Here is a 25,601-nt window from a genome sequence, read left to right on the forward strand (position 1 = left end):
CAAAATCCCAACAACTTATATTTCAGAAATACAAAAACCAATAAGCAAATTTATCTGGAAGGGCAGGGTGCCCCAAATTGCTAAAAACATCTTGAGGAAAAAAAACGAAGCTGGAGGTCTCGCACTGCCTGACTTTAAGGCATATTATGAAGCCACAGTGGTCAAAACAGCATGGTATTGGCATAAAGATAGATGTATCGACCAATGGAATCGAATAGAGTGCTCAGATATAGACCCTCTCATCTATGGACATTTGATCTTTGATAAGGCAGTCAAGCCAACTCACCTGGGACAGAACAGTCTCTTCAATAAATGGTGCCTAGAGAACTGGATATCCATATGCAAAAGAATGAAAGAAGACCCATCTCTCACACCCTATACAAAAGTTAACTCAAAATGGATCAAAGATCTAAACATTAGGTCTAAGACCATAAAACAGTTAGAGGAAAATGTAGGGAGATATCTTATGAATCTTACAATTGGAGGCGGTTTTATGGACCTTAAACCTAAAGCAAGAGCACTGAAGAAGGAAATAAATAAATGGGAACTCCTCAAAATTAAACACTTTTGTGCATCAAAGAACTTCATCAAGAAAGTAGAAAGACAGCCTACACAATGGGAGACAATATTTGGAAATGACATATCAGATAAAGGTCTAGTATCCAGAATTTATAAAGAGATTGTTCAACTCAACAACAGAAAGACAGCCAACCCAATTACAAAATGGGAAAAAGACTTGAACAGACATCTCTCAGAAGAGGAAATACAAATGGCCAAAAAGCACATGAAGAGATGCTCAAAATCCCTGGCCATTAGAGAAATGCAAATCAAAACCACAATGAGATATCATCTCACACCCACCAGAATGGCCATTATCAACAAAACAGAAAATGACAAGTGCTGGAGAGGATGCGGTGAAAGAGGCACACTTATCCACTGTTGGTGGGAATGTCAAATGGTGCAACCACTGTGGAAGGCAGTTTGGCGGTTCCTCAAAAAGCTAAATATAGAATTGCCATACGACCCAGCAATACCATTGCTGGGAATCTACTCAAAGGAATTAAGGGCAAAAACTCAAACGGACATTTGCACACCAATGTTTATAGCAGCGTTATTTACAATTGCAAAGAGATGGAAACAGCCAAAATGTCCATCAACAGACGAGTGGCTAAACAAACTGTGGTATATACATACGATGGAATATTATGCAGCTTTAAGACAGGATAAACTTATGAAGCATGTAATAACATGGATGGACCTAGGGAACATTATGCTGAGTGAGTCTAGCCAAAAACTAAAAGACAAATACTGTATGGTCCCAATGATGTGAATCGACATTCGAGAATAAACTTGGAATATGTCATTGGTAACAGAGTCCAGCAGGAGTTAGAAACAGGGTAAGATAATGGGTAATTGGAGCTGAAGGGATACAGACTGTGCAACAGGACTAGATACAAAAACTCAAAAATGGACAGCACAATAATACCTAATTGTAAAGTAATCATGTTAAAACACTGAATGAAGCTGCATCCGAGCTATAGGTTTTTGTTTTGTTTTGTTTTGTTTTGTTTTGTTTTTACTACTATTACTTTTATTTTTTTCTCTATATTAACATTCTATATCTTTTTCGGTTGTGTTGCTAGTTCTTCTAAACCGATGCAAATGTAGTAAGAAACGATGATCATGCATCTATGTGATGATGTTAAGAATTACTGATTGCATATGTAGAATGGTATGATTTCTAAATGTTGGGTTAATTTCTTTTTTTCCGTTAATTAATTTAAAAAATGGTATTGGTTTTTAATTCTCAATATTTTATTGCTAGTATTTAGAAATACAATATAGCTTTGTATATTTGTCTTATATCCTGCAACCTTGCTAAACTCATTTATTAGCTCTGGTATCTTTTTTGTAGACCCTATCGGATTTTCCCAACTATATCATCTGTAAATAAAGACAGTTTTATTTCTTCTTTTCCAGTCTAGACAACTTATTTTTCTTGCTTTATTATACCAGCTACAACTACGATACAATGTTTAATAGAAGTAGTGAGAACAACCATTGTTGTCTGGATCCTACTGTTAGGTGGAAAGGTTTTAGTTTCTCATCAAGTATGATATTAGCTGTAGGCTTTTTCCCTTTACCCAGATGAGCAAGTTCCCTGCTATTTCTAGTTTGAAGCATTTTTATCAGGAATGGAGGTGAATTTTTCCAAAAGCTTTTTCTGCATCTATGGAGATGATTATGTTTCCTCTTTCTTAGTTTCTTAATATGGTGGATTAGATTGACTTTTGGAAGTTAACCAATTTTGCATTCCTGGAATAATTTGCTCATGATGTACGTTCCTTTTTAAATATTGTTTGATTCAATTTACTTATATTTTATTGAGAATTTTTGCGTCTGTGTTCATGAGGGGTGTTGGGCGATTGTGTTCTTTTCATAGAATGTATTTTGTTGGTTTTATATCAGGGTAATGTTGGCCTCATGAAATGAGTTGGAAAGTATGCCCTCTTTTCAATTTTCTGGAAGAGCTTGTATAGTAATGGTATTGTTGTTCCTTAAATATATGGTAGAATTCACCAGTGAAGCCATCTGGGCCTGGAGTTTTCTTTAAAAGAAAGTTTTTTTAGTGCAAATTCAATTTGTTTGCTTTAGTTATTTAAGTTAGCCATTTCTGTCTGTGTGAGATTTGGTGATTTGTATCTTTTAAGGGGTTTGACCATTTCCTCTAAGTTGCCAAATATATCAACATAATGTTGTTCATAAACTGACTTTATTATATTTTTAGTATCTGAATAAATGGAGTGGTATCACCTCTCTCATTTGTGGTGTTGGTAATTTGTCTTCCTTCTTTTTTTTCTGATTAGTTGTGACTAGAGTCTTATCAATTTCATTGATCTTCTCAAAGAATCACTTTTGTTTTTCTTTTCTCTTCTTTTGCTTTAACTTATTTGGAGTTTAATTGGTCTCCATCTGATGTTAAGGTAGAAGCTGAGGTTATTGATTTGAGACCTTCTCTACTGTAGCATTTATGACTATATTTTACCTCTGAAGCCCTCCTTTGGAGGCATCTCACACATTTTTATACGTTGTGTTTTCATTTTTATTCAGCACAAAATATTTTCCAACTTTCTTTTTTATTTCTTCTTTGACCTGTGGATTATTTAGAAGTGAGTTCATTGTTTTCCAAATGTTTGGGGGGTTCCAGGATCTTAATGTTAATGTCTTTTAATTTAATTCCATCGTGGTCACAGAACACATGTGGTATGACTTGAATTCTTTTACATTTGTTGTGAGTTGTTCCTGGCATCCTCAATTCCAGGAACATTTCAAAAGAATGTGTATTCTTTTGTTGAGGGAGACAGTTTTCTATAAATGTTATAATGTCAAGTTGGTTGATTGTGTATTTCAGGTCACCTATATCCTTGCTAATGTTGTGTCTATTTATTTTATCATTTATTAAGGAAAAAGATATTACATTTTTTTAATAATCATTGCATATGTGTCTATTTCTCCTTGAAGTTCTATCACTTTGTGCTTATATATTTGCTCTGTTAGGTACATAAACTTTTAAGATTTTGATCAATTGATCAATTGACCCCTTTATCACGAGGAAATTATCTTTTCTACCCATTGTGTTATTTTCTGGTCGAAATCTCCTTTGTCTGATATTAATAAAGCCACTCCAGCTGTAGTTGGTTAGTGTATTAGTTTGTTAAGCTGCTGGAATGCAATATACCAGAAAAGGAATGGCTTTTAAAAAGGTGATTTAATAAGATACAAGTTCGCCATTCTAAGGCTGAGAAAATGTCCAACTGAAGGCATCCAGGGAAAGATACATTGATTCAAGAAAGACCGATGGGTCATGAGCACGTCTGTCAGCTGAGTAGTCACATGGCTGGCATCTGATGGTCCCTGCCTCCTAGGCTCCCTTGCTTCCAGCCTCTGTTCCTGTGGGGGCTCCTCACTTTACTTCTCCAGGACTGGCTTTCATCGCTTGGCTCCCCTTGGCTCTCTCCAGGTTCTGGCTTGCTTCACATTTCATGGCGACTTCTGCTGGGCTCCAAGCATCTCCAAACATCCATGTCTCTGTTCTCTGAGGCAACTGTTCTCCAAGTGTCTACATCTACTCTCTCTGTCAGCTCTGTGCTCTCTCTAAAATGTTTCCTCCTTTAAAGGACTCCAGTAAACTAATCTAGACCCACCTGGAATGGGTGAAGTCACATCTCCGTCTAATCAAAAGGTCACACCCGCAACTGGGCGTGCTACATCTCCATGGAGATAATCTAATCCAGTTTCCAACCTGCAGTACTGAATAGAGATTAAAAGAAACAGCTGCTCCCACAAGGTAGAATCAGTATTAAAACATGGCTTTTCTGGATAAATAATACTTTCAAACCGGCACAGTTAGCGTGATGTATCTATTTCCATTCTCTTTCTTCCACTTATTTTGTCTTTATGTCTAATAATTTGTTCTTGTTTTTAAAATCCATTTTGGCAATCTCTGCCATTTAATTTGGGTATTTAGACCATTTTATTTTAATGTGATTGTTGATATTTTACATTTGTATATATATGTCATCATCTTGCTATTTATTTTGTCCCATTTTTTACCTTTATTTCTTTCACTTTTTTCTGCCTTCTTTTGGATTAATTAAAATTTTTATGATTCCATTTTATTTCATTTGCTAGCTTATTAGCTTTAACCTTTTTGTTATTTTTCTGATTGCTTTAGGGTTTATAGGATACAACTCTAACTTTTCATGGTCTACCTTCAAATGATATTAGACCATCTTGTGTAATGTCACTTGCAGTAACATACTTCCATTTCTCCCCTCCCAAAGTTTGTGCTATTGTTGGTACATGTTTTACATATTTATAAGCCTCACACTATACTCTTCCTATTCTTTTCACTTAACAATACTTATCCTTGAAAGAGATTGCAATAATAAAAAGTCACATACTTATTCATCTCCTTACCATTTTCAGTAGCCAGCATTACTGGTGGATCCTTTATTCCATCTAATATCATTTTCCTCCTGCCTAACAGATTATCTTCAGCAATTACTGCAGCGTGAATTTGCTGGTGATGAATTCTTTTAGTTTTTGTATATCATAAAGAGTTTTAGCTTTCATTTTTAGAGGATATTTTCAATGGGTTCAGAGCAGTAGGCTGACTTTTTTTTTTCTTTTTAATACTTTAAAGATGTTTCTCCACACTGGCTTCTTACCCTCATTATTTCTGACAAGAAATCTGCTGTCCCTTCTAAATTTCATCTCTCTCTATATATCATGTCATTTTCCTCTGGCTAGTTTCAGAATTTCCTTTTTATAACTTGGTTTGAGCCATCTGATTATGAAATGCTTTGGCATGTTTTTCCTCATGCTTCTTGTGCTTGGGCCTCATTAAACTTCTTGAATCTGTGGTTTTCTAGTTTTCATAATCATGGAAATTTTTCAGCCATTATTTATTCAAATATTTTTTCTGTCCACCCTCCTTTCTGGGGCTCTGGTCACATGTATATTAGGCTGATATAAGTTGTCCCACAACTCACTGATGCTCAGTTCATTTCATAATTATCTTTTCTACCTGTGTTTCATTTTAGATAGCTGCTATTACTGTGTTTTCAAGTTCACAATCTTTTCATCTGCAATGTCAAATCTATTGTTAATCTCAGCTACTGTATTTTTCATCTCACAAATCTCTAGGAGTTTTACTTGGTCATCTTTACATTATTTGTGAAATGAGCCACCTTGGAATCATATCATTTGGCCTCAATCAAGCTCCCAGATGTCCATAGCCCCACCCAACATCCTGCTGTCACCTCTCAAAACACCCCAAGCTAGAACCACTCAGCTAAACTGCTCCTGAATTCTTGACCACAGAAACCATTTGAGACAATGAATGTTTATTGATGTTTTGGAGTAAATGGTTACATAGTAATAGGTAACTAATACATATGAAATCTGTCATAGTAATCTTCTGGAATTTTGAGCATCCTTTCCAGCTTCAGAGGGTGCACCCCATCCTGGGTTCCCTGCTGCTCAGTCCCCTTTGGCTGAAAGGACCCCCAAGGACCACAGGTTTCTGAGAGAAGGTTGATGATTGTTCCCCACCCCAAACCCTCAGCTCAGCGGCCACCTCCAACTCGCTGTTTTCCTGTTGCTCCCACCCTGTTGCAATGCAGCAAAACTAATTCAGGAGGCCACTTTCTCACAGCCCACCATGTTCCAAGGGTTTGTATTTAACATTTCTGTATAAATGATGAATGACATCTTCTCCCAAAGGCCTTTGGCAGGTTGAGCCCTGCCCAGCTCTCAGAGGTTGGCTTCAAGTGTGAAGGTGTTTCCAGAGTTTGTTGTCGGGTGTTCTACCCTACTGCCGACAGGACTCTGGGGCTCACACCAGCACATCCACAGAGGTTGGGGAGGGAATGAGTGGGCCTGAGAGTGGAGCCCTCCTGGGTATACACAGAACAGCCTATCCTTGTCCATTAGTCACGTAGGACACTGCATTGGTGTAGAGCCCTCTGTGCTGGTTGGAAAATATTATGTACCCATAAAAGCCATGTTTTAATCCTGACTCAATCTTGGGGAGGCACCTGTTTCTTTTAATCCTAATTCAATACTGTGGAACAATAACTTTTGATTACATTACCTCCATGGAGATGTGACATGCCCAATTGTGGGTGTGACCTTTTGATTAGATGGAGATGTGGCTCCCCCCATTCCAAGTGGGTGTTGATTCGTTTACTGGAATCCTTTAAAAGAGGAGACATTTTGGAGAGTCAGAAACGACAGAGCTGACAGAGCAGAGACATGCATGTTTGGAAATGCCTGGAGCCCAGCAGATACTGCCATGTGTCGTCCCATGAGATGTTAAGCAAACCAGAACCTGGAGAGAGCCAAGGAAAACCAAGAGATGAAAGCCAGCCCTGGAGAAGCAAAGTGAGGAGCCCCCACAGGAACAGAGGCTGAAAGCAACAGACCCCAGGAGCAAGGGACCAGCAGATGCCAGCCACATACCTTCCCAGCTGATAGAGCTAGCTGTTCCAGATCCATTGGCCTTTCTTGAATTAATGTATCTTTTCCTGGATGCCTTAGTTTGGACATTTTTATAGGCTTAGAACTGTAAACTTGTAACCCTATTAAATTCCCTGTATAAAAGCCTTTCCATTTCCGGTATATTGCATTCCAGCAGCTTACTAACTAATACACCCTCCCCCATCTGAAGTCTTTCAGATGAGCCTGGAGCTACAGGCTGAGTAAAACCCAAGCATAGCAAATGCACATGGGCTCTGACACAGGGGCAAGGGGGAGGGGCTAACCTTTGTGGAAATGTGTACCTTGCAGTCTGCGCTCTCTCTTTCTGCTCCCAGGTGTGCATCTGCGCAGTCGAAGGAGCAGAGTGTGTGCCTGGGGCACCCCTGGGTGCAGCTTTCTAAGCCCCCCCCCCCTCCCCAGTGCTACAATAGGAAGCCTGGCTGTCTCCTTCTAACTGACACTCTCTTGGGGCTCATACCTGGACCTTTGTCGCCTAGGACACCATCTGAGCATTTGGGGTCCAGTACTTGGAAGTACATCCAAGCCATCGAAGCCAAGTTCCCAGCTCTCCCGGGACCCTGGTACACACATCGAAGTGTTTAACCCTTGCTGCAGGCTCATGAACTTGATGCCATTATAACCACCCCATTGAGGAGGAGACTGAAGTGCTGGTTGTCCACCTTCTCAGACTGTTTCTAGACCAGTGGTTCTTACAGTACATTTCCCAGGCCGGGAGCATCAGAAAATGGGTAGAAGTGCAAGTTCTCCAACCCTTCCCCACACCTGCTGAATCAGAACCTCCAGGGTGGGGTCCAGCCAGTGCTGGCTTGCCAGTTGGTTGTTAAACACATCCGTCATTAAAACGTAAATCATACAGGAATAAAAATAAATAATAGGAGGAACAAATGCTAAAATAAATTTAGTTTAAATGCTAGTGATCAATGAAAGCAAGGGGTAAGGGGCATGGTAGGTATAATCTTTTTTTCTTTTCTTTCCTGTGTTCGTTTTATTTCTTTTTCTATTGTCTTTTTATTTCTTTTTCTGAATTAATGCAAATGTTCTAAGAAATGATGAATATGCAACTAAGTGATGATATTGTGAATTACTGATTCTGTATGTTGTTTTATTTTGTTTCTTTATTTTTTTAATTAATAAATAAATTTTTTAAAAAACGTAAATCATATAAACCCACAGTTAAACACATTATACCAACAACAAAGGGAATAAATACTCAGAATGCCTGACTTCCTAATCATTTAACTTCCCTGCTGTTGTCTGTAGTTTTGAGGAGATTGGCCTCTCCTGGATCCATATGAGAGAAGTGCTGTATCCTTTGTCTCACTGTGCCAGAGCTGCCCTCACAAATACTGGTTTTGGCTTAGCGATGAGAATTTACTGGCTCACAATTTTAACGGCAGAAGAGGTCCAAAATCAAGTTATGGGCAAAGCTTGCTTTCTCCCAGCCTGTAGCCTCCTGGTGCTGGTTCCAGCAATCCCTGAGGTTCCTCAGTCTGCGTCTGCCTCTGTTACATGGCGATGTCCTCTCCTTTCATTGGCTCTGCTGGTTCCACTAACTTGCAGCTTCTGGTTTCTCTTCTTCATAAGGGCTCCAGTAATCTGGACTGAAACCCTCCCCTATTCGGTTGGGCCACACTTTAACTAAAAATAGCATCTTTTCGAGAGGTCCTGTTTGTGAAGGGTTCACACGCACAGATTAAGACAAGAGCATGTCTTTTGCTGGGGACGTAGTTGAGTCCATTGCTGTGTCCTGGGAAGCATCTGTCCCCAGCCCCACGCTCGACGATGTCACAGAGTTGGCCACGGCAAGCGTGTTGGGCAGACACTACAAATCAGGGCGCTTTATTTTTTCGGAGAGCTCATTGTTAAACATTTATGACCACACCACGGAACCCAGCAGGGGGGGTATTTTATCAAGCCACTGGATTCTGCTGTGTGCTCAAGTTTGAGAATGACTGGACTAGCCTGCATGTTACAAATGGACGCTTCTTATTGAGTCCTTCCACATCGTTTCATTGCCACCTCAGCAAGTGCCTACCTGAAAGGTGGGCGAGCAGAAGCCCCTCTGCTCCCATCCGCTGACCCCTCTGCTCCCTCCCCAGTGCCTGAGCTTCTGGGATCACAGCTCTTGAGCAATATGACCCAGGGCTGTGGGCTCCTTGGAGGGGAGGAACCCACCTGGGAGTCCCAGCCTGAGTTTCCACAGCGGCTTCTCACACACAAAGGCAGCTGCAGCTGCTACCACAAACGCTGGCTAGCAAAGAGGGAAGACTGGGGTCCAGCGTCAGACACCCGGGCTTCCCGTCCCAGCCCCCCTTACTGGCTGGTGACATAGGGTTGGCTGCGTCATCTCTCTGCCACTTCACCTGCTCATCCAGGAAGATGAGACTAGAAATACCTACCTCCTGGGGCCTCTGTAAAAATGAAGCAAAGAGGCAGAAATATAGTGTGAGTGCTGCAAATGGGAGCTATTCCAGCTTTCTGCGTTGTCCAGAGTAGAAAGTAACCTCATTGTCAATATTGCTACCCCATTTTATGGATGAGAGCTATGGAGACAGAGAAAACTAGCAGAGTGCCCAGAATCACATCAAGATTCCATTCCAGAAACAGCAGAGCCAGAGACTCATCCCATTAGGCAGTGATGGATCTCACCCACACCCTCTAATGAGCACGTTTTCACTTCCAAGCTGCCATCCTAATTTATTCCCAGTAGCTCTGCTTCCCGGAGAAGGAAAGTAACCATTAATTCAGTTTACCAGCTGGTTCTCTGTTGATTGCTGTAATTTCTCTGAAGCAAGCATCGTGGTTGAAGAGACTTTTCTGCCTTGCGTTGCTTAAATGAGAAAAGGCATTTCCTTGTGTCCTTGCAGCCCAGGAATCCAGCAGCTATGTGGCAGGCTCCAGGTGCTCTGATAAAGCCAGGATTTTCCAGGAAAAGGTGAGGGGGTGGTGGTGAAAGAGTGCTCTGTGAGCACACATTGTGGGGATGGGGAGCTGGAAGGGACCAGAATAAAGTTGATGACTATGACCTAACCTGGGCAAGTACTCTTGCAGGGAGGCTGCTCCCCACACTGCATGGAGCCGAGACTCCCAACAATGGCAGGTGTTATGTAGCAAGCACTCACCCAGCCCTCACTATGTACCAGCCACTGCTCTAAGGGCTTTCCAGTACTCACTCATTCAACCCTCCCAAAAGCCCCGCAAAGTATTGTCACTATCTCATTGCACAGGGAAGGAACCTGGGACCCAGAGAGGTTAATTAACTAAACTGAGGTCACACAGCCAGTAAGTTGCAGAGCCAAGATAACTGGCTGCAGGGATGGCATTTAAAATGGGTTTCCCACAGAGAGAATAAAAAAGTGTGTAGTTGAAGCCACATGCAGCCTGAGTTGAGCAAAACTGGGCATGAACAGAATGGAGAAAGGCCTCTCAGAGATAAAAGCTACTAACAGGCAGGAGAGGGGGGATAGGGGGAGGGTGCTTGGAGATGGTTATGATAGAACTTTGTCCCCTGGCGCAGGACTTCCCAAGCCAGAATCTGGCATCTCGAGGGTTCCGGGAAGTGGGAGTCACTGTCCCATTGTACAGATGTGGACGCTGAGGTTCAGACACGTTCAGTGGGTTGCCTGATGACACACAGACTGGAAGTGCAGAGCCAGCCTACTCACCGCTGCGCCTTGCTGCCTGGCTTCTGGATGTCCACATCCGAGAGCAGAGCCGAGCCCACCTCTGCAATATACGCTCGGGTGCCCCAGGGCACGGCCTTCTGCAGAGTCCCCCGTGTGCTGTGTCTTTACCCCTATTTAGTAGGTAGGGCGGCAGCAGCACGGACCTGAAACGTCACCTCGGGGACATGTTCTAGCCCAGTATGCCAGCTTCCTCTCCCTGAACCTCTACAGATTAATCCTCCCCACTGGATGGGGAGCTCTGCCCGCTGACCCACGTGTGCTCTTCCACGCCTTCCCCAGGGGACGCTCGAGGGGCAGACAGAGCTCCTCCCACCGTGTGCGCACCGTAACGCCCGCCCCACCCCCACCGGGGGCCCCGTGAAGGGGTCTGGTCCCCACCTGGCCTCTGCCTTGCCCCTGACCCCACTGTACCCGCCGCCCTCTGCCCACCGGCAGCCCTGACCACAGCCAGCCTGCCTGGCCTTCTCATGCCTCCCGTGTTTGTTTTCTCTCCACTTTAGGGATTTATTTCTCTGCAAGGGACCCAGGTGACCGAGCTCCTGCCTGGCCCCGAGGACCCCGGGAAGCACCTGTTTGAGATCGGCCCAGGTAAGGCCTGGGTGCCTGTCGGCTCTGCACTGGGCATGGCACCCGGGAAGGGCAGGTCCCCTGCCTCCAGGAATAGCCGCTGCCGCCTCCAAGCTCAGCTCAGACGGGAGCCAAATCTAGAGGACACTGCAAAGTTGGGGGTGAGGGGTGGGAGATGGGATTAGTCTATCCAGTCAGTTATCTGGATAACTCGCCCCAGCGGTTGGGTGAGACTCTCGAGCGCTTGGGTGAGAAGAAAATGTGGCTTTTAAATTCATGGTACGTAAGGCAAAAAAAACACAAGTCTCCGGGTTAAGGTCCAAATGCAACGTGTGGATTATATGCAAATAAATCCCGAATCAAATTGGATCCAGATTTTGCTAAAATAACACTGATCATGAGTCCCAAAGCAGAGAATGGGAATGCGGTGGGGTGAGAAGGAAAGAACGGCAGCTGTTTTAGCAGTGGTAAAGTGATTTTCCTAACTTCCTATTTTTAAATGCGGTGGCTGTTGAACGAAGTCAGAGGGTCCCGCAGATGAACCGTCTGTTTAGAGAGGGCCCAGCGGCGTGGTTAGAAGGGGTTTTTATTGATCTCCTGCAGAAATGGACCCTGAGTCACAGATCTGAGTCTAAGCAGCATATGTGGGAGGTGAGCCCCAAAAGCACTGGGTGGTGAGCCTGGGAAGGCAGGAAAGCTATCCAGGGTAGGTTAAAAGCAGACTGTGGAAGGGTTGTTCAATGGTGGAATTCTCACCTGCCATGTGGGAGACCCAGGTTCGATTCCCAGCCCATGCACTCCACCCCTCACCCCCCGCCACCAAAAAACAACAAGCAAATGGTGCTGCAATGATGGGATCGTCACATGGAAAAAGAATGAAATGTGACGCCCACTATACAGCATACAAAAGAAAAAGAAAAGAAATAAGCAGACTGTGGGCACCGGAGCTCAGTGCCAAGGGGGACTCCTGGGAAACTGGGGGGGGACAGGCTTCAGAGCTATCTTCCCCAGGAGAGTAGCCCCTGCTGGTTAGTCCCTGGGAGATGTTCCCAGGGGAGTTACCTCTGGCATTTCCGACCTGGCCTGCATGTGACTAAAGCACCCCACAGCCGGAGAAGGCCCTCGGGTGGAGCGGTGGGTCTTGGAAGAAAGAGCTGCCTGTGTGGGGGGGAACAGGGCGTGCCAAGGGAGTCTGGACAGGTGGCAAGAGTGGCTGCTTCAGGCAGGGGTCATTGAGACCCAGCATGCACCACTCTAACGTGGGCTGCTTTCTGGACATGTGGTGGCTGTGAACTGGGCGGGCCTGAATGCCTTCCAGACAGCCCGGAGCCAGGTGTGCAGTCTCAGAGCTAGGCTGCCTCTCCAGCCCCCTTGACGAAATGGCTTGGCGTGTGTCCCCGTACACCATGGGAGGGGTCAGCTGTGTGCCCCTGTATGTCCTGTGTGCAATGGAAGGGGTCAGCCTCGTGCCCCTGTGTCCCTGTACACCATGGGAGGCATCCTCGGTGGGTGCTCCCTTGTGCCACGGGAGGGGTCAGCCGTGTGCCCCATGTGCCCCCATGTGCCATGGGAGGGGCCAGCCCAGGCTCAGGCCAGCAAAAGGCTGATCATCGGGAACAGGCATGAGCCAAGTCCAGGAGTGGGGCAGGGGCAGCTTTGCCTTCCTTGTCCATGCTGGGAATTCCAGGAGGCACAGACTGAACTCAAGTGCAGGGACGTCCTCCCAACTGCATGCAAAATCCAAGTACTTGGTGTCTCCATCTGGTGCAAAAGTCTTGGTACCAAAACTGCCTCTTCAAAGATGGAAACAGAACCAGAGTGTGGAATAGAAAACAGAAGCTTGGTTGACTCTGGAGCAGGAGTTAGGGTTGCCTCGATAAAGTTAGAGACAAAACAAGGCAGGGCATTGCAGGGGTCTGGGCTCTGCCAACTTGGGGGCAGGGAGGCTTGGGGCGCCTGGCAGGAGGGGCAGGGATCTGGTCAGGGAGTGTGGGTCCCTAAAGCCAAAATGGGAAGGTGGAGTGCCAAAAGCTGCAGCCATCCCTTCAGAGAGGCACTGAACATCCGCCCCAGGAAGCAGAAGACAAACCAGCTGTACATGCACTATTGTACCCAGGCTATTTACAAGTAGTTATTTGACTCTGAGCAAAGAAGACCCTGAAATTTTTCTTGGGGAGCAAAAAATGGTCAACGGCCATTAGTTACTGCGCCATAAACACTAGTTTAAAATGTTGGACCCACCACTGCTATTTGGGAGTGTTACCTTGTCTCACAGCTGTGAAAGCTCACTGGGTTGTAAAGATTCCACCGCTTCTCTCTTGCCTCTGGTCCCCTCCACTTTACTTTGCTAATTCCTCCACCACCCTTTTTTAGGAAGCCATCTCCAGTGGTTCAAAAAGGGACTGCTTACTGTACACCCTTGTGGCAGCAAGTTTGGGTTAGTGGTTTGAATAAGCAGTTGGGGTCGTGGGGAGTTGGGCAAAGCCGTGAAGTCCTGCGCGTTATGCAATCTCTCTCGCTGCCTCGCAAGGAGTTGGCATGGCCGGTCCCCCCGAGACCATATTCATTTCCGATCGCCGCTATGACACACCACCCAGGTGCAGTTGTTTCAAGAGCCCAGGTCTGTTCTCTCATAGCTCTGGAGGTCTCAAGTCCAACAATGGCCTCACTGGGCTAAAACGAAGGAGTTGGCAGGGCTGGGTTCCTGCAGGAGGTCCGAGGAGAATGTGTTTCCTTTTTCCAGAGCCTCGAGTTACACGCCTTCCTTCCCACAGCTCCTTCCTCTGTCTTGACAGCCAGCCACTGCACTGACCTGCCCTCCTGCCTCTTCTTTCTCCACTTTTAAGGATTCTTGTGATTACACTGGACCCACCAGCACAGTCCAGAATAATCTCTCCATCTCGAGGGCAGCTAATCAGCAACTTTCATTCTGTGTGTGGTCTTCCTTCCTCCTGGCCGGGTCACCTAACGTGTTTGCAGGTTCTGGGGTTAGGACTGGGATCTCTTTATGGGGCCATCATTCTGCCGTCCACAACACTCACAACAACCTCTAAGAGGGGAGCACAGGTAGTTCGCTGGTAGAATACTCGCCTGCCATGTAGGAGATCGGAATTTCATTCCCAGCCCACTCACGCCAAAAAAAATTTCAGAAAATGGTGCTGCAAATAATAGGATATTCGCATAGAACAAGAGTGAAATGTGATCTCCACCCCATAGCATCCAAAAAAAAAAAGTTCTCTAAGGTAAGACCAGAAAGGTTAAGTAACTTGTCTAAGGCCACACAGCTAGAAAGTAGGAGATTCAGAATTTGTACCTGGGCAGCCTGGGGCTTCCAAATCCACATGTCTAAGCTGCCCTCCAAGCTTCCAACCCCAGTACCTGGCCACCCAAGGCCAGCCCTTTTCCATGTGGGGCTGTCAGCACTGGGCTCTGGGCCTGGGAGGTCTAAGGACTCAGTGACGTGAGGAAAGCTCACTGCGCGCCTTTGTCCCAAGCACAGCCACAGTATATAGCCAGCATGCCCTGAGAGCTTTCTGCCTTTGCCCTCCTGCCTTTTCCCTCACCACCTTTCTGGAAGGCCTTGGGGCAGCGGGCAGGCAGTTGTTGGACTGCTCAGGGAAAGTCGGGCAGGTGAAGGGCAGCCAGGAGTCCAGGCAGCCTTTGGGGATCTGGGAGCATCTGTCCACAAAAAACATGCATCGGTGCTGCCCAGGGGCCCTGGCTTCCAGCTGCTTCCTCCTCGGCCCTGGTCAGATGCTCCCTGAGACTGACCTCCGGGTTCCAGCTGCAGCTGGAGAGGCTCCCCTGTTTTGGTGCCCAGAGGCCAGTGCAACAGGCCCAGAGAGGGTCAGTGGATTTCTTGAGGGTGAACAGCAAGCAGTTAGGGGAGCCAGGGCCAATCCCAGGTCTGTCTCACTCCACACCAGGGGGGGTTTCAGCTATGGCAGTTTCCTACTGAGACTTTAGTTGTGGGCCTTGCTGGGGTTAGAGGAAAGAAAGGAAAAAAAGCATCCAAAAGGTTGGTGCTTTAAACCATGATGCCTTAAACCACAGCAATATAGAGTCTCAGGGAGCCTAATTAGCCCACTCACAGTCAGCTCAGTAAACCTCAGGGGGAGTCCCTGGGCTGCCTGTATGGAGGCAGGGGACATTTTCTTCCTGAGCTCAAAAGCTTCGTTGAGGGGCAGTTACCTCAGGAGACAGAGGCAAGGACATGTCGCCGAGAAGGCCATGTTTGTGTCCTGCAACCTGGGGACAGCTCCTTGAGCCTCAGTGACTGCGGATGGGCTGGGAGCAGCGGGAGACTGGGGGAGTGGTGTGTGAGCGCACGAGGTGGGACCGCAAGGGTGGGGTGTGGGGTTACTGGGAAACAGAGCTTCCTGGGAGAGTGAACTAAAAGGAGTAGACTGCAAAGACATACTTGCAGGAGGGAAGACTTCCTTGCCTGCATCAGATGCACCACTCTGGCCTGGGGAGACCAGGCAGGGATCATGTCTGCCCCATGACAGAAGCCCCTCCCTGCTCCCCAGGGCCCCCAAGACATAGTGCCTGGGTAATGGCTGTAATTGGGGTAGTGGAATTTTATGCATTATGATAATGCATAAAAGCAGCTATGTAAAATGTTGAGCCGTAGTTCTACTTGGATCCCTCAATAGTAGTAAAAAGACCATTTTCATCCAGACACGATTAAAAAATGAGGAAAAAGTAGGTTGCGGGTGCCCCCTGGTGGTCAGACCCGCCGCCGCACCTGGGCCCTCCTGCCCCGTTCTGGCCAGGAGTCACCCCTAATTCCACAAGCACCTCAGAACCTGCCCTGTCCTGTGGCAGGCGACACTGGGAGCGCATTTTTATATGGGGGTGTGCGTGCCAGTGAGACTTCGGCTGTCCTGAGGCTAGGCACGCCCCACCTGCAATCAATCTAAGCCAGGTCCTGGGAAGTAAGGGTGATTGTTTGGGGTGACACGGGGAGGGTTGGGGGGGGTTGGGGGGGCAGGTGAGGTCTGTTCCCCAAAGCCATGGGACACCCATAAGTACTGCTTGTAAAATTTAGGGGAGCCTGGACGATGCAGCGAGCAGCATTTTGTTCTTATTTGGACATCTGCTAATTTCTCTTATGGCAGAGAAGGCAAAACCAGAGATTGAAGGCAGGTGGGGTCTGCCAGGGAGAGGGCCCAGCCAGCACTCCCTCCAGTTTCCGAGAACAACTGAACAGGAAGCCACCATCGGCCACAGGCCGAGAGCTGATGGAGCAGAGATGCCGAGGCTCCCAGCCTGGAAGGACGCATGCCTTGGGGAATGTGGCCAGATGCCTCGCCTGGGAGTCAGCTGGGCTTTGGGGGCAGAACTCACAGAGATCATCTATGCCCAGGGGGCTTATTGGGAAGCCCACGCCCCGCCACTGCAGCCAGACCTCCTGGAGGCACCTACCCAGGACGGCCAAGAGATGCTTAGTCTTTCCCTCAGCCTCCTTCCCACCCCAGTGCTAAGGACCCAGTTCAGGGAAGAGTCTGGAAGAAGCTGCCCCCCCCCCCACTCTACCGCATTCCAAGGCCCTGGTGCCGTGCTGCTCAGAGGAGGCCATGGAAAGAGCTTCCAGCCAGCCGTGCGCTCATACCGAATGGAGAAACAGCTAGTCAGGTTATCCAAGAGTTGGCAAACCAAGATATATTATGGACCGTAGGTGAAAGCATGGAGAGAACCCTTCCCAGAGGGAAAAAAAAGGGGGGGAGGGAGTACTGGGAATAGTTATCGGGGAAGTAAAACCGGTCCGCACTGATGCTGCACTGAGTTCAGCCTCTCTGTATCCATCAGGGTTGTAAACTCCTGAACAGAACCCCACATCTCAGAATCTTGGCACGATAGAATTTTGTTGGTCTTTTCTGTGAAGTCAAAAAAATGAATGATTCTAGATGCAAATGTTCCAAGAAATGATCATGATGATGAATATGCAACCATGTGACGATATTGTAAATTACTGATTATCTATGTAGGACAGAACGATCAAAAGTTATGAATGTTTGTGTTTGTTTACTGTTTTGTTTTGGTTTTTTTTGTATTTTAAAAAAACTTAAAAAAAAAAGAATGATTCTGGATGGGCAGGCAGCTGGTCTCCAAGCATCTTTCATCTGGTGGCTTCGTCCTCTTAAACCTGTGGCTTGCGGGGGGTGGTTTAGGGGGTACCAGCCTCCCCACGTGGGTGACTGGGCCAAGGCCCACGCCTGGAGTGGCCCCACTGCTTCCCCCACACTCCACAGCTCGGTCATGTGGCCGCTCCTGAGCGCAGGAGGGGACGTGAAGGGGGGCTGTGCCCCAGAAGAAGAAAAGGAGGGCTCGGTGCACAGCTAGGGGTCCTGAATGCCCCCCTCGATGAGCAGGTGACCAAAGCCCAGGGAAGACCTGTTCCTACCCTCGCCAGACTCACGGGGCTTTGGGGAAAGCAGAATTCACCCACAGAATAAGAAGCGCTGGGCGGCCCATGGGCACCCCCAGGTGGCTGTGTGACCCTGGAAAGGGGACCCGAAAGAGCTTCCAGAGGGCAGACAACCATCCTGCCACCACGGGCGAAGTTGGAGCCAGCATGATAAAGATGAGGGCGGGGTGAGTCTGTCCTAGGCAGGGAAGCTTCCCGAGGACGGGGGCTGTGCCAGCTGTGATCCCAGTTTTGTCCTGAAGGCCGGACAAGGCAGCCCATAAATTATGTAGCTGGGTTTAGAAACTTAGTTTGGGGAATCAACGGGACTCATTGCAGAAGTTAAAAGTAGCTCTCTGTAATTCTTAATATCATCACGTAGTTGCATATTCGTCATTTCTTAGTACATTTGCATCGATTTAGAAAAAGAAATAAAAACACAACAGAAAAAGAAATAAAACGATAATAGAGAGAGAAAAAAAAAAGTAGCTCTCTGCACCTGAAGAACGGAGTAGGCCAGTGTTTCTCACAATTTAATACTTCCCCATACATTTCCTAAGAACAAGGATAGTCACTTATGTAACCACCTTGAGTACAGTTACCAAGTTCAAGTTATGTAGCTTTGATAGAAAGCTGACCATCTATATGTGAATTTTTCCCTATCTCAGTAATGTCTTTTGGGCCTTTTCTCCATTGTTAGACCCAATCCAGGGTCATTCATTAAATTTGGTTTTTACCGTCTCCTTAGCTTCTCTCTGTCTCTCTCTCTAATTGTGAAAACATATATACAACATGAACTTTCCCATCTCCACCACTCCCAAGAATAAAACTTCATGGAATTTATCACATTCGTGATGTTGTACTACCCTCACTTTCCAAAACTTTCCCATCTCCTGAAACAAAAACCCTGCACCCGTTAGATATTAACTCCCCATTGTTTACTTCTCGCCCCCTGGTAATCTGGCTCTACTTTGTCTCTATATATTCGCATATTCCATTTATCCCATATAAGTGGAGTTATACAATAACTATCCTTTTTGTCTGATTCATTTCCCTCAACATGATGTCTTTTGGATTCACCCATGTTGTTGCCTGCGTCAGAATGCCATTCCTTTTTACAGCTGAGTAGAATTCCATTTTATCAATGGACCACTTTTTTTTTTAATCAATCATCTGTGGTTGGATACAGGCATTGCTTCCATCTTTTGGCTACTGTGACTAATGCTGCTATGAACACTGGTGTACTATAACCGACATCTGATTAACAATAAGAATTATTTGAAACTCAAGTCATCACTCACTCATCAAAGTGCCTATCTAGTGCTATACCACAGTGGAAATCTGGCATTGCGAGATGAGGAAGATGGTTTTACTTCTCAAATGCCTCCCAGAAAGACAGTTAAAAAACAAACAAACAATGTAAAAACTAACCATATTTCAACATGAAAGTGGATGAAGAATTGCAGAGACAGAAATACATGTACTCAGATGAAACATGTTAAGTCTACAGTGAGGAAGGGAATATACAGGGATAGCTCAAAGATGAACTCAAGCCCTACCTCCTCTGTGAATTTCAACCAGTTACTAGTGTTGACCTCTGACAGTGCCCAGCACTTTTTAATGGTAACATCCATGTTCCTACTTGGTTTTATTCAATGACACTCTTATTTACAGATTCCACATGCCAGGCCTGCTCTCCCCAAAACAAGGAAGTCTTTAAGAACGTAAGCCATGGTCACATGCTCTTAGTTAACCTCCACTATGCCTGGCAGAGTGCTGTGCCCATTTTTCCACTTTCAAAAAAAAAGAATTATTATTATAGGAGGAAGAGAGCAGGGCCATGTAGGGAGATAGTGATTTGAGGTTCGGACTCCCTGCCCTTTTTTCTTCTCCCTATTAGAAGCAGGAAGACAGGCCCAGCCCCCTCTTGACTCAGGGGAGGGTGGTACCCCTGGTGCAGGAAGCAAAAGTCCCCCTGGATAAACGTGATGTGTGCATTCCCGCAGACTGGTCAGCCCGGCCCCTGGAGAAGCCCTCAGAGCACAGGCCATGGGGGAAGCTGGCCCCAGGCCCCAGAGTCCCAACCTGGCAGCCAGGCCATAGCCAAGCCTGCAGGAGACCCGCAGAGCCTCCAGCTTGTGGTGAAGCATCCGTGGTGACCAGAGGGACCAAGGGCAGCCTGTCGTCCTTCTCCACTGTAAATGGCCCACTGTAAATGGGACCTTACTTAATTTTACTTAAGGTGTGGCCCAACCCAACCAAGTCAGGGTGGGTCTTAATCCTATTACAGAAAGCCATGGTTTTCTGGAAGGAACCAGAAGCAAGAAATCAGCAGAACCCAGAAGAGAAAGGGAAAGACGTCACCATATGATGGGAAAGCCAAGACACCCCAAAGATTGCCGGTCAGCCAGAAGATAGCGACCCTGGGAGGAGGCAAGCCTTCCAGACCCCGAAAGCATGAGCCAATAAATTCCTGTTGTGAAGAAAGCCCATTGTATGGGATTTGTCATAGCAGCTAAGAAGCTAAGACAGGGAGCAGGGTCACCCTAAAAAGAAAAGGGTGCTGTCAGGAAGGGGAACTGGGTCACAGGCAGCCAGCCCATGTCCACCATCCAGCATAGCAGATGGAGGGTCCGCGGTCACACCTCCACGGAGCAGGATGTCACATCCCTGGGTTTGGCCCCTTCTGTATAGCTACTGGGGACTCTTCCAGGAGCCCACCTTATCAAGCGGTCGCCAAGGTTCAGGCTGCATTTCTTCCTGAGAGCGTGAGGACAGCAAGGAGTTAAGGACAAGCCCGAGCAAGAAATAGACAGCTTCCTTGGCCATGAGAGAAGAAAAGAGGAAAGCACTCTGCCTCCATGAGCAGAGGGAGGGACCGGGGCATATACAAACTGCTGTGAAAACTGTAGCCCGTCCCCACTGTGGGACACCTCTCTGCTTTGGTTCAAGCAGACCATCGAGATAAAATACCAGGGGGACCTCGGGTGGAAGCCCAGCAGGTGGTCTGCTCATCTGCAAGGTTATGGGGCTTCCCCGCTCTGACCAGGCAGCATGGAAGCCTCGGTCAGTGTGTGAGCAGCCATGCCCAAATGCTTGGAGGCCCTGGGTTTGCAGCTCTCCCCAGGGGTTGGGAGCCAAGGTACAAGCAAAGAATGCAGCGACACCCCCTGGAAATCAGGGAGACCCTGTCAGTGACACCCAGGCATGCCAGAAGGAAGTCGCCAGGGCAGAGATTAGGAGCCCAAGCCTGGTTGGCACCTCCCTACTTATGCCTGGTTTGCTCACACCTGAGGCAAATGGACACATGATGTCCCCATAGCAGCCAGTGCCGGTTGTAGTCTGCCTACCTCTCCAATTCCAGAGCCCTGTCCTGCCACCCAGGGCCTGCGTGGCTTTGGACCAGTCCCGGAATGTTCCTTGTTTCATCGTTTGCAAATGGGAGCTTATACAGGGCTGAGCCTCCCTGGGACCAGGTGGAGATGGAACAGCATGCCAGCCTCACCCTGGAGGCAGGGGCTTTTGTCTTCTCCCCTCCTCCCTGCCGTCTCATGACTGCCACGATTATTAATAATAATAACAACAGTTACTGCTTCACTGTCACCTGAGAGTAATGACCCCAGCGCCGGTGTCTAAAGAGGCTGAGAGCCCAGAGCAGGGCAGGAGGGGACACCTGAGTAGTCAGAGAAGATCCCACTCAAGCTCGTCCTTGGCAGAAAAAATAACCCAAATGGGCAGAGACAAGGGCATTCCCCAAAGGGCGGATAGAGACATAAAGGCAGAGAGGCCTGGGAAAGTCAGGTGTGTGGGGTGCTCCAGTGAGTAGGGGACAGAACGGCCTTGGATGCTGGACAAAGGGGCCCGGTCTCTAGCCATTGAACATCTTCAGTTGGCAAATGGGGTAGTTAAATCTGTGCTGGAAAGATCGCTCGGACACAGGCCGGCTCGAGGCAGTGGCAAAGATTGGCAGGCCACAAGGAGGGTGAAGTGCCACTCTCTTTTTCACCATCATCTACTTCACCTCCCACCACCCTCCCAGCCCGCATGCACAGAGAAGACGCTGCAGCTCCAGGAGCCAGAGGGAGAGACCTTGCCGGGCACTCCCAGGGACCCGCATGGGAGGCACCTCAGAAGCTGGACCACCCGGAACCCAGCCCTGGCTCTTCTGCACAGATCCAAGGTCATGTCCAAGGTCACCAGGGCCAAGCAAGAGGACCCTGAGCACTCCCAGCAGCTCCATTTTCATGGCCTATTTCAGCAGGTTTCAGACTCAGCTCAACCCCTGACTTTCTGGAGGAGCCAAATCAGGTGTCTTCTCTTTTCTGGGCCTCAGTTTCCCATTCTGGCCTTGGTGACCTCTGGGGTGATGGCACATGTTGACGTTCCATTCACTGAGCTCCCCCAGAGAGAATGGGCTCCAGCGGTGGCTTATGGCTGCACTGGATGGCTGAAACCACCTTGGGCATTTAGCTTGCAACTTCAAGTCCTTCTCCAGCCCACAGTTTGGAGCAGAGAGGAGCCCTGATGCCTGCTATCTCTGAGGCCCGACCTGGAGGTGGGCCACTGATTACTTGGTGGAAGTAGACAGGCACTTCTACTCTTGACATCCATAGAACATCCCTGATCTAATTAGCAGCCTCCTGAGCTGGAGGCTGAAATCAGCCCATCTCAGCACCTGGTACCAGCCGGCCTTCGTATCAGCTTGACCTTGCACAGTCCCCACTGAGTTTGCCTGCAAAGCGCCAGATGATGGATAACGACTAGAAATGAAATTATTGGAGGAGTTCACAAGCAACCGCCACCTCTAAGAAAGGGAAAATCAGCAGATCAAGGAGAATTGTTGATTATCCTTTGCTGCCTTGCAGTCTGGCCCTTCTGTCTCCTTCTCACTTTTCTCAACTAAACATAGAAGCTCCTACAGGTGTCCCTGGAAACAGATGACCTTAGAGAGGAGCTTCACTTCCTTAGCCAAAAAAATTGCATTCTAGAACAGCCCTGTTAAACAGAAATACAATGCAAGCCCACGATTGTAACTGTAGATGTTTTAGCAGCTACGTGAAAGGAGTAAAAGAAAACAACTGAAATTCATTTTTTAATAAGGTATTGTATTTAACCCACCACCTCCAGATTATTACCATTTCAGCATGCAATCAGTATGCAAATTATTAATGAAATCCAATGAATGTTTTCCACTTACAGCACATCTCGATTTGGACACTAAATTTTCATGGGAAATACTTGGTCTGTGTTCAGGGTTCATAAAATTTACAGTTGACAAGTGGATTCACGTAGCCAGGTTCTTCCAAGCACACTTCAAGGTTTTCCAAGAACTGAATCAAGTATTGGGTTTTTAACTTACATGTAAGTTAATTAAAATTAAGTGAAATTTAAAGTTCAGTTCGTCAGTCACATGAGCCACATTTCAAGTGCTCAGAGCAGGCTGGTGGCTCCCACAGTGACAGCCCGGTCCTGATGAGCCAGCAGCAGTGCCTGACACAAAGTGAAAGGAGCTCCCCAGTGCCCCTAAGAGGGAACGAGGGAAGGAGCTTACTTTCCCGGGCTGCTCAAGCAAGTGCCAGGCCATGGTTCAAATGAAATAACAGGAATTTATTTGCTTGTGGTTTTGAGGCGAGGAGAAAGCCCCACATCAAGGCGTCATCGAGGTGATGCTTTGTCCCCAAAGACAGTGGCGTCCTGGGGCTGGCTGCCGATGATACTTGGTCCTGGTCTTGTCCCTTCTCATCCAGATTCCATTACTGTTCAGCTTCATGCTTCCTGTGGCTTTCTCTCTCTCTCTGTGCCTGACTTTTATTCTGCCCAAAAAGGACTGCAGTAATGGGATTAAGACCGGCTGGCAAGAACGGCACAACCTGGGGTGGGACGAGAGGGAGGGCAGATGTGGGGAGGGTAAGGATACCTGCAGCTTGCTCGGCCACCCAAGAAGCACCTCTAGGAGGAGATTCACTTGGAGGTAAGGAAGACAGTGTCCCTGAGAGGCCCCGATGCTCAGGCCAGCAGCTGCCCACAGGGTGCAAGCACCCAGACTTTGACCCATCCTCCCCAATTGTGAGTACTATTCCTTCTCCTTCAAGGTCAGGTTCAATGACCGATGACTCGGGGAGACCTTTCTGGACTCCTCACACCTACATCCCCTGCAATTAGAATCTCTTTTTTTTTTTTTTAACTTTTTTATTGTAAAATATAACAAAAAAATATGCAAAAAAACAGTAAATTTCCAAGTACATTTTAACAAGTAGTAATAGAACAGATTATAAAGATTAGTATGGGTTATGGCTCCATGAGTTTTCATTTTTTCTTCTAGCTGCTCCAAGATATAACAGTATAATGACCCAGCAGTCATATTCATTTGTTAAATCCTATCTTCTCTGTTATCCTCCTTTTTTATCTTTTTTGTGGAAAATAACATATATACAAAAAAGGAATAAATTTCCAAGCACAGCACCACAATTAGTTGTAGAACAGATTTCTGAGTTTGGTATGGGTTATAATTCCACAAGTTTAAGTTTTTACTTCTAGCTGCTCTAAGGTACTGGAGACTAAAAGAAATATCAATATAATGATTCAGCAATCATACTCATTTGTTAAGCCCTCCCTTCTCTGTATAACTCCACCATCACCTTTGATCTTTCTCCCACTCTTTAGGGGTATTTGGGATATGCCCATCCTAACTTTTTCATGTGGTATGGGGCTGTCATTTATATGGGGTAGGGAGATGGAACTAGCTGACATTCTGCAGAGGCTGGGCCCTCTAGGTTTCAGGACTTACCTGGTCCAGGGACCCATCTGAGGTTGCAGGTTTCTGGAAAGTTACCCTAGTGCATGGAACCCTTGTGGAATCTTATATATCACCCTAGGTGTTCTTTTGGTTTGACTGGAATGGTTTTGGTTGGGGTTTGGCAAGTTATGATAGGTAGCAAGGTCTAAGCAACCTCCAGAGTAGCCTCCCTCGACTCTGTTTGAACTCTCTCTGCCACTGATATTTTATTAATTACACTTTCTTCCCCCTTTTGGTCAGGATGGCATTGTTGATCCCATGGTGCCAGGGCCAGACTCATCCCTGGGAGTCCTCTCCCACATCACCAGGGAGACTGGGTGTCATGTCCCACGTGGTGGGGAGGGCAATGGTTTCACTTGCAGAGTTGGGCTTAGAGAGACTGAGGCCACATCTGAGCAACAACAGAGGTCCTCCAGAAGTAACTCTTAGGCATACCTATAGGTAGGCTAAGCTTCTCTACTACCTACATAAGCTTCACAGGAGTAAGCCTCCAGATCAAGGGCATGGCCTATTGATTTGGGTGTCCCCAAGGTTTACACAGTATCCAGGGTTTCTCCAGTGATACAGTTTAACAGTTCCATATTTTTTCTCCCATCCCTCAAGGACTTTGCCAATACTTTTTTATTATCTGCTTAATATACTCTGGGACGTATCCAGGCATTACATTTAACTATACGGATTAAAGGCCCTCATTCTTATTCTGGGCTCCCTGTGTTTGGATTGTTTCAATGATCTATCCAGACAGGTTGAGTTAGATTGTGTGCGATGGAAAATTTAGGTTCCGGACAAAATAAAACTTTCTTCCTTTGGTCTCAAAGAGTAGGTGACGTTCTAAAATACACTGTCTTCCTTCCCCTGTGTTCTGAATTACCCGAATCCCGACCTGGTTGGCTCCATTCTCCTCTCTAAATACCGGGTTTACATATATAAAACAGCCCCTCCAAATTCAGAAATAACAATCACCACTCCAGACTAATGTGACTGCTGTAAGAGCTAACAGTCTAGGCCCCAGTTTTCTTATAAGTAAATTTAAATGAGATCATACTATATTTGCTCTTTTGTGTCAGGTTTATTTTGC

General features: G+C 46.8%; 1 protein-coding gene across 1 annotated transcript in view; it reads left to right on the plus strand.

The window, feature by feature from the left end:
- Positions 1 to 25,601, plus strand: part of ARHGAP22 (Rho GTPase activating protein 22) — a 181,086-nt gene that overhangs the window by 50,909 nt on the left and 104,576 nt on the right. Inside the window, exon 3 of the mRNA XM_077124665.1 lies at positions 11,252 to 11,339. Within this exon, the coding sequence (XP_076980780.1) occupies positions 11,252 to 11,339 (88 nt within the window). The remainder of the gene's footprint in view (positions 1 to 11,251; positions 11,340 to 25,601) is intronic.

This window comes from Tamandua tetradactyla, chromosome 13 (genome assembly GCF_023851605.1).
Source record: "Tamandua tetradactyla isolate mTamTet1 chromosome 13, mTamTet1.pri, whole genome shotgun sequence".
Classification (NCBI taxonomy): domain Eukaryota; kingdom Metazoa; phylum Chordata; class Mammalia; order Pilosa; family Myrmecophagidae; genus Tamandua; species Tamandua tetradactyla.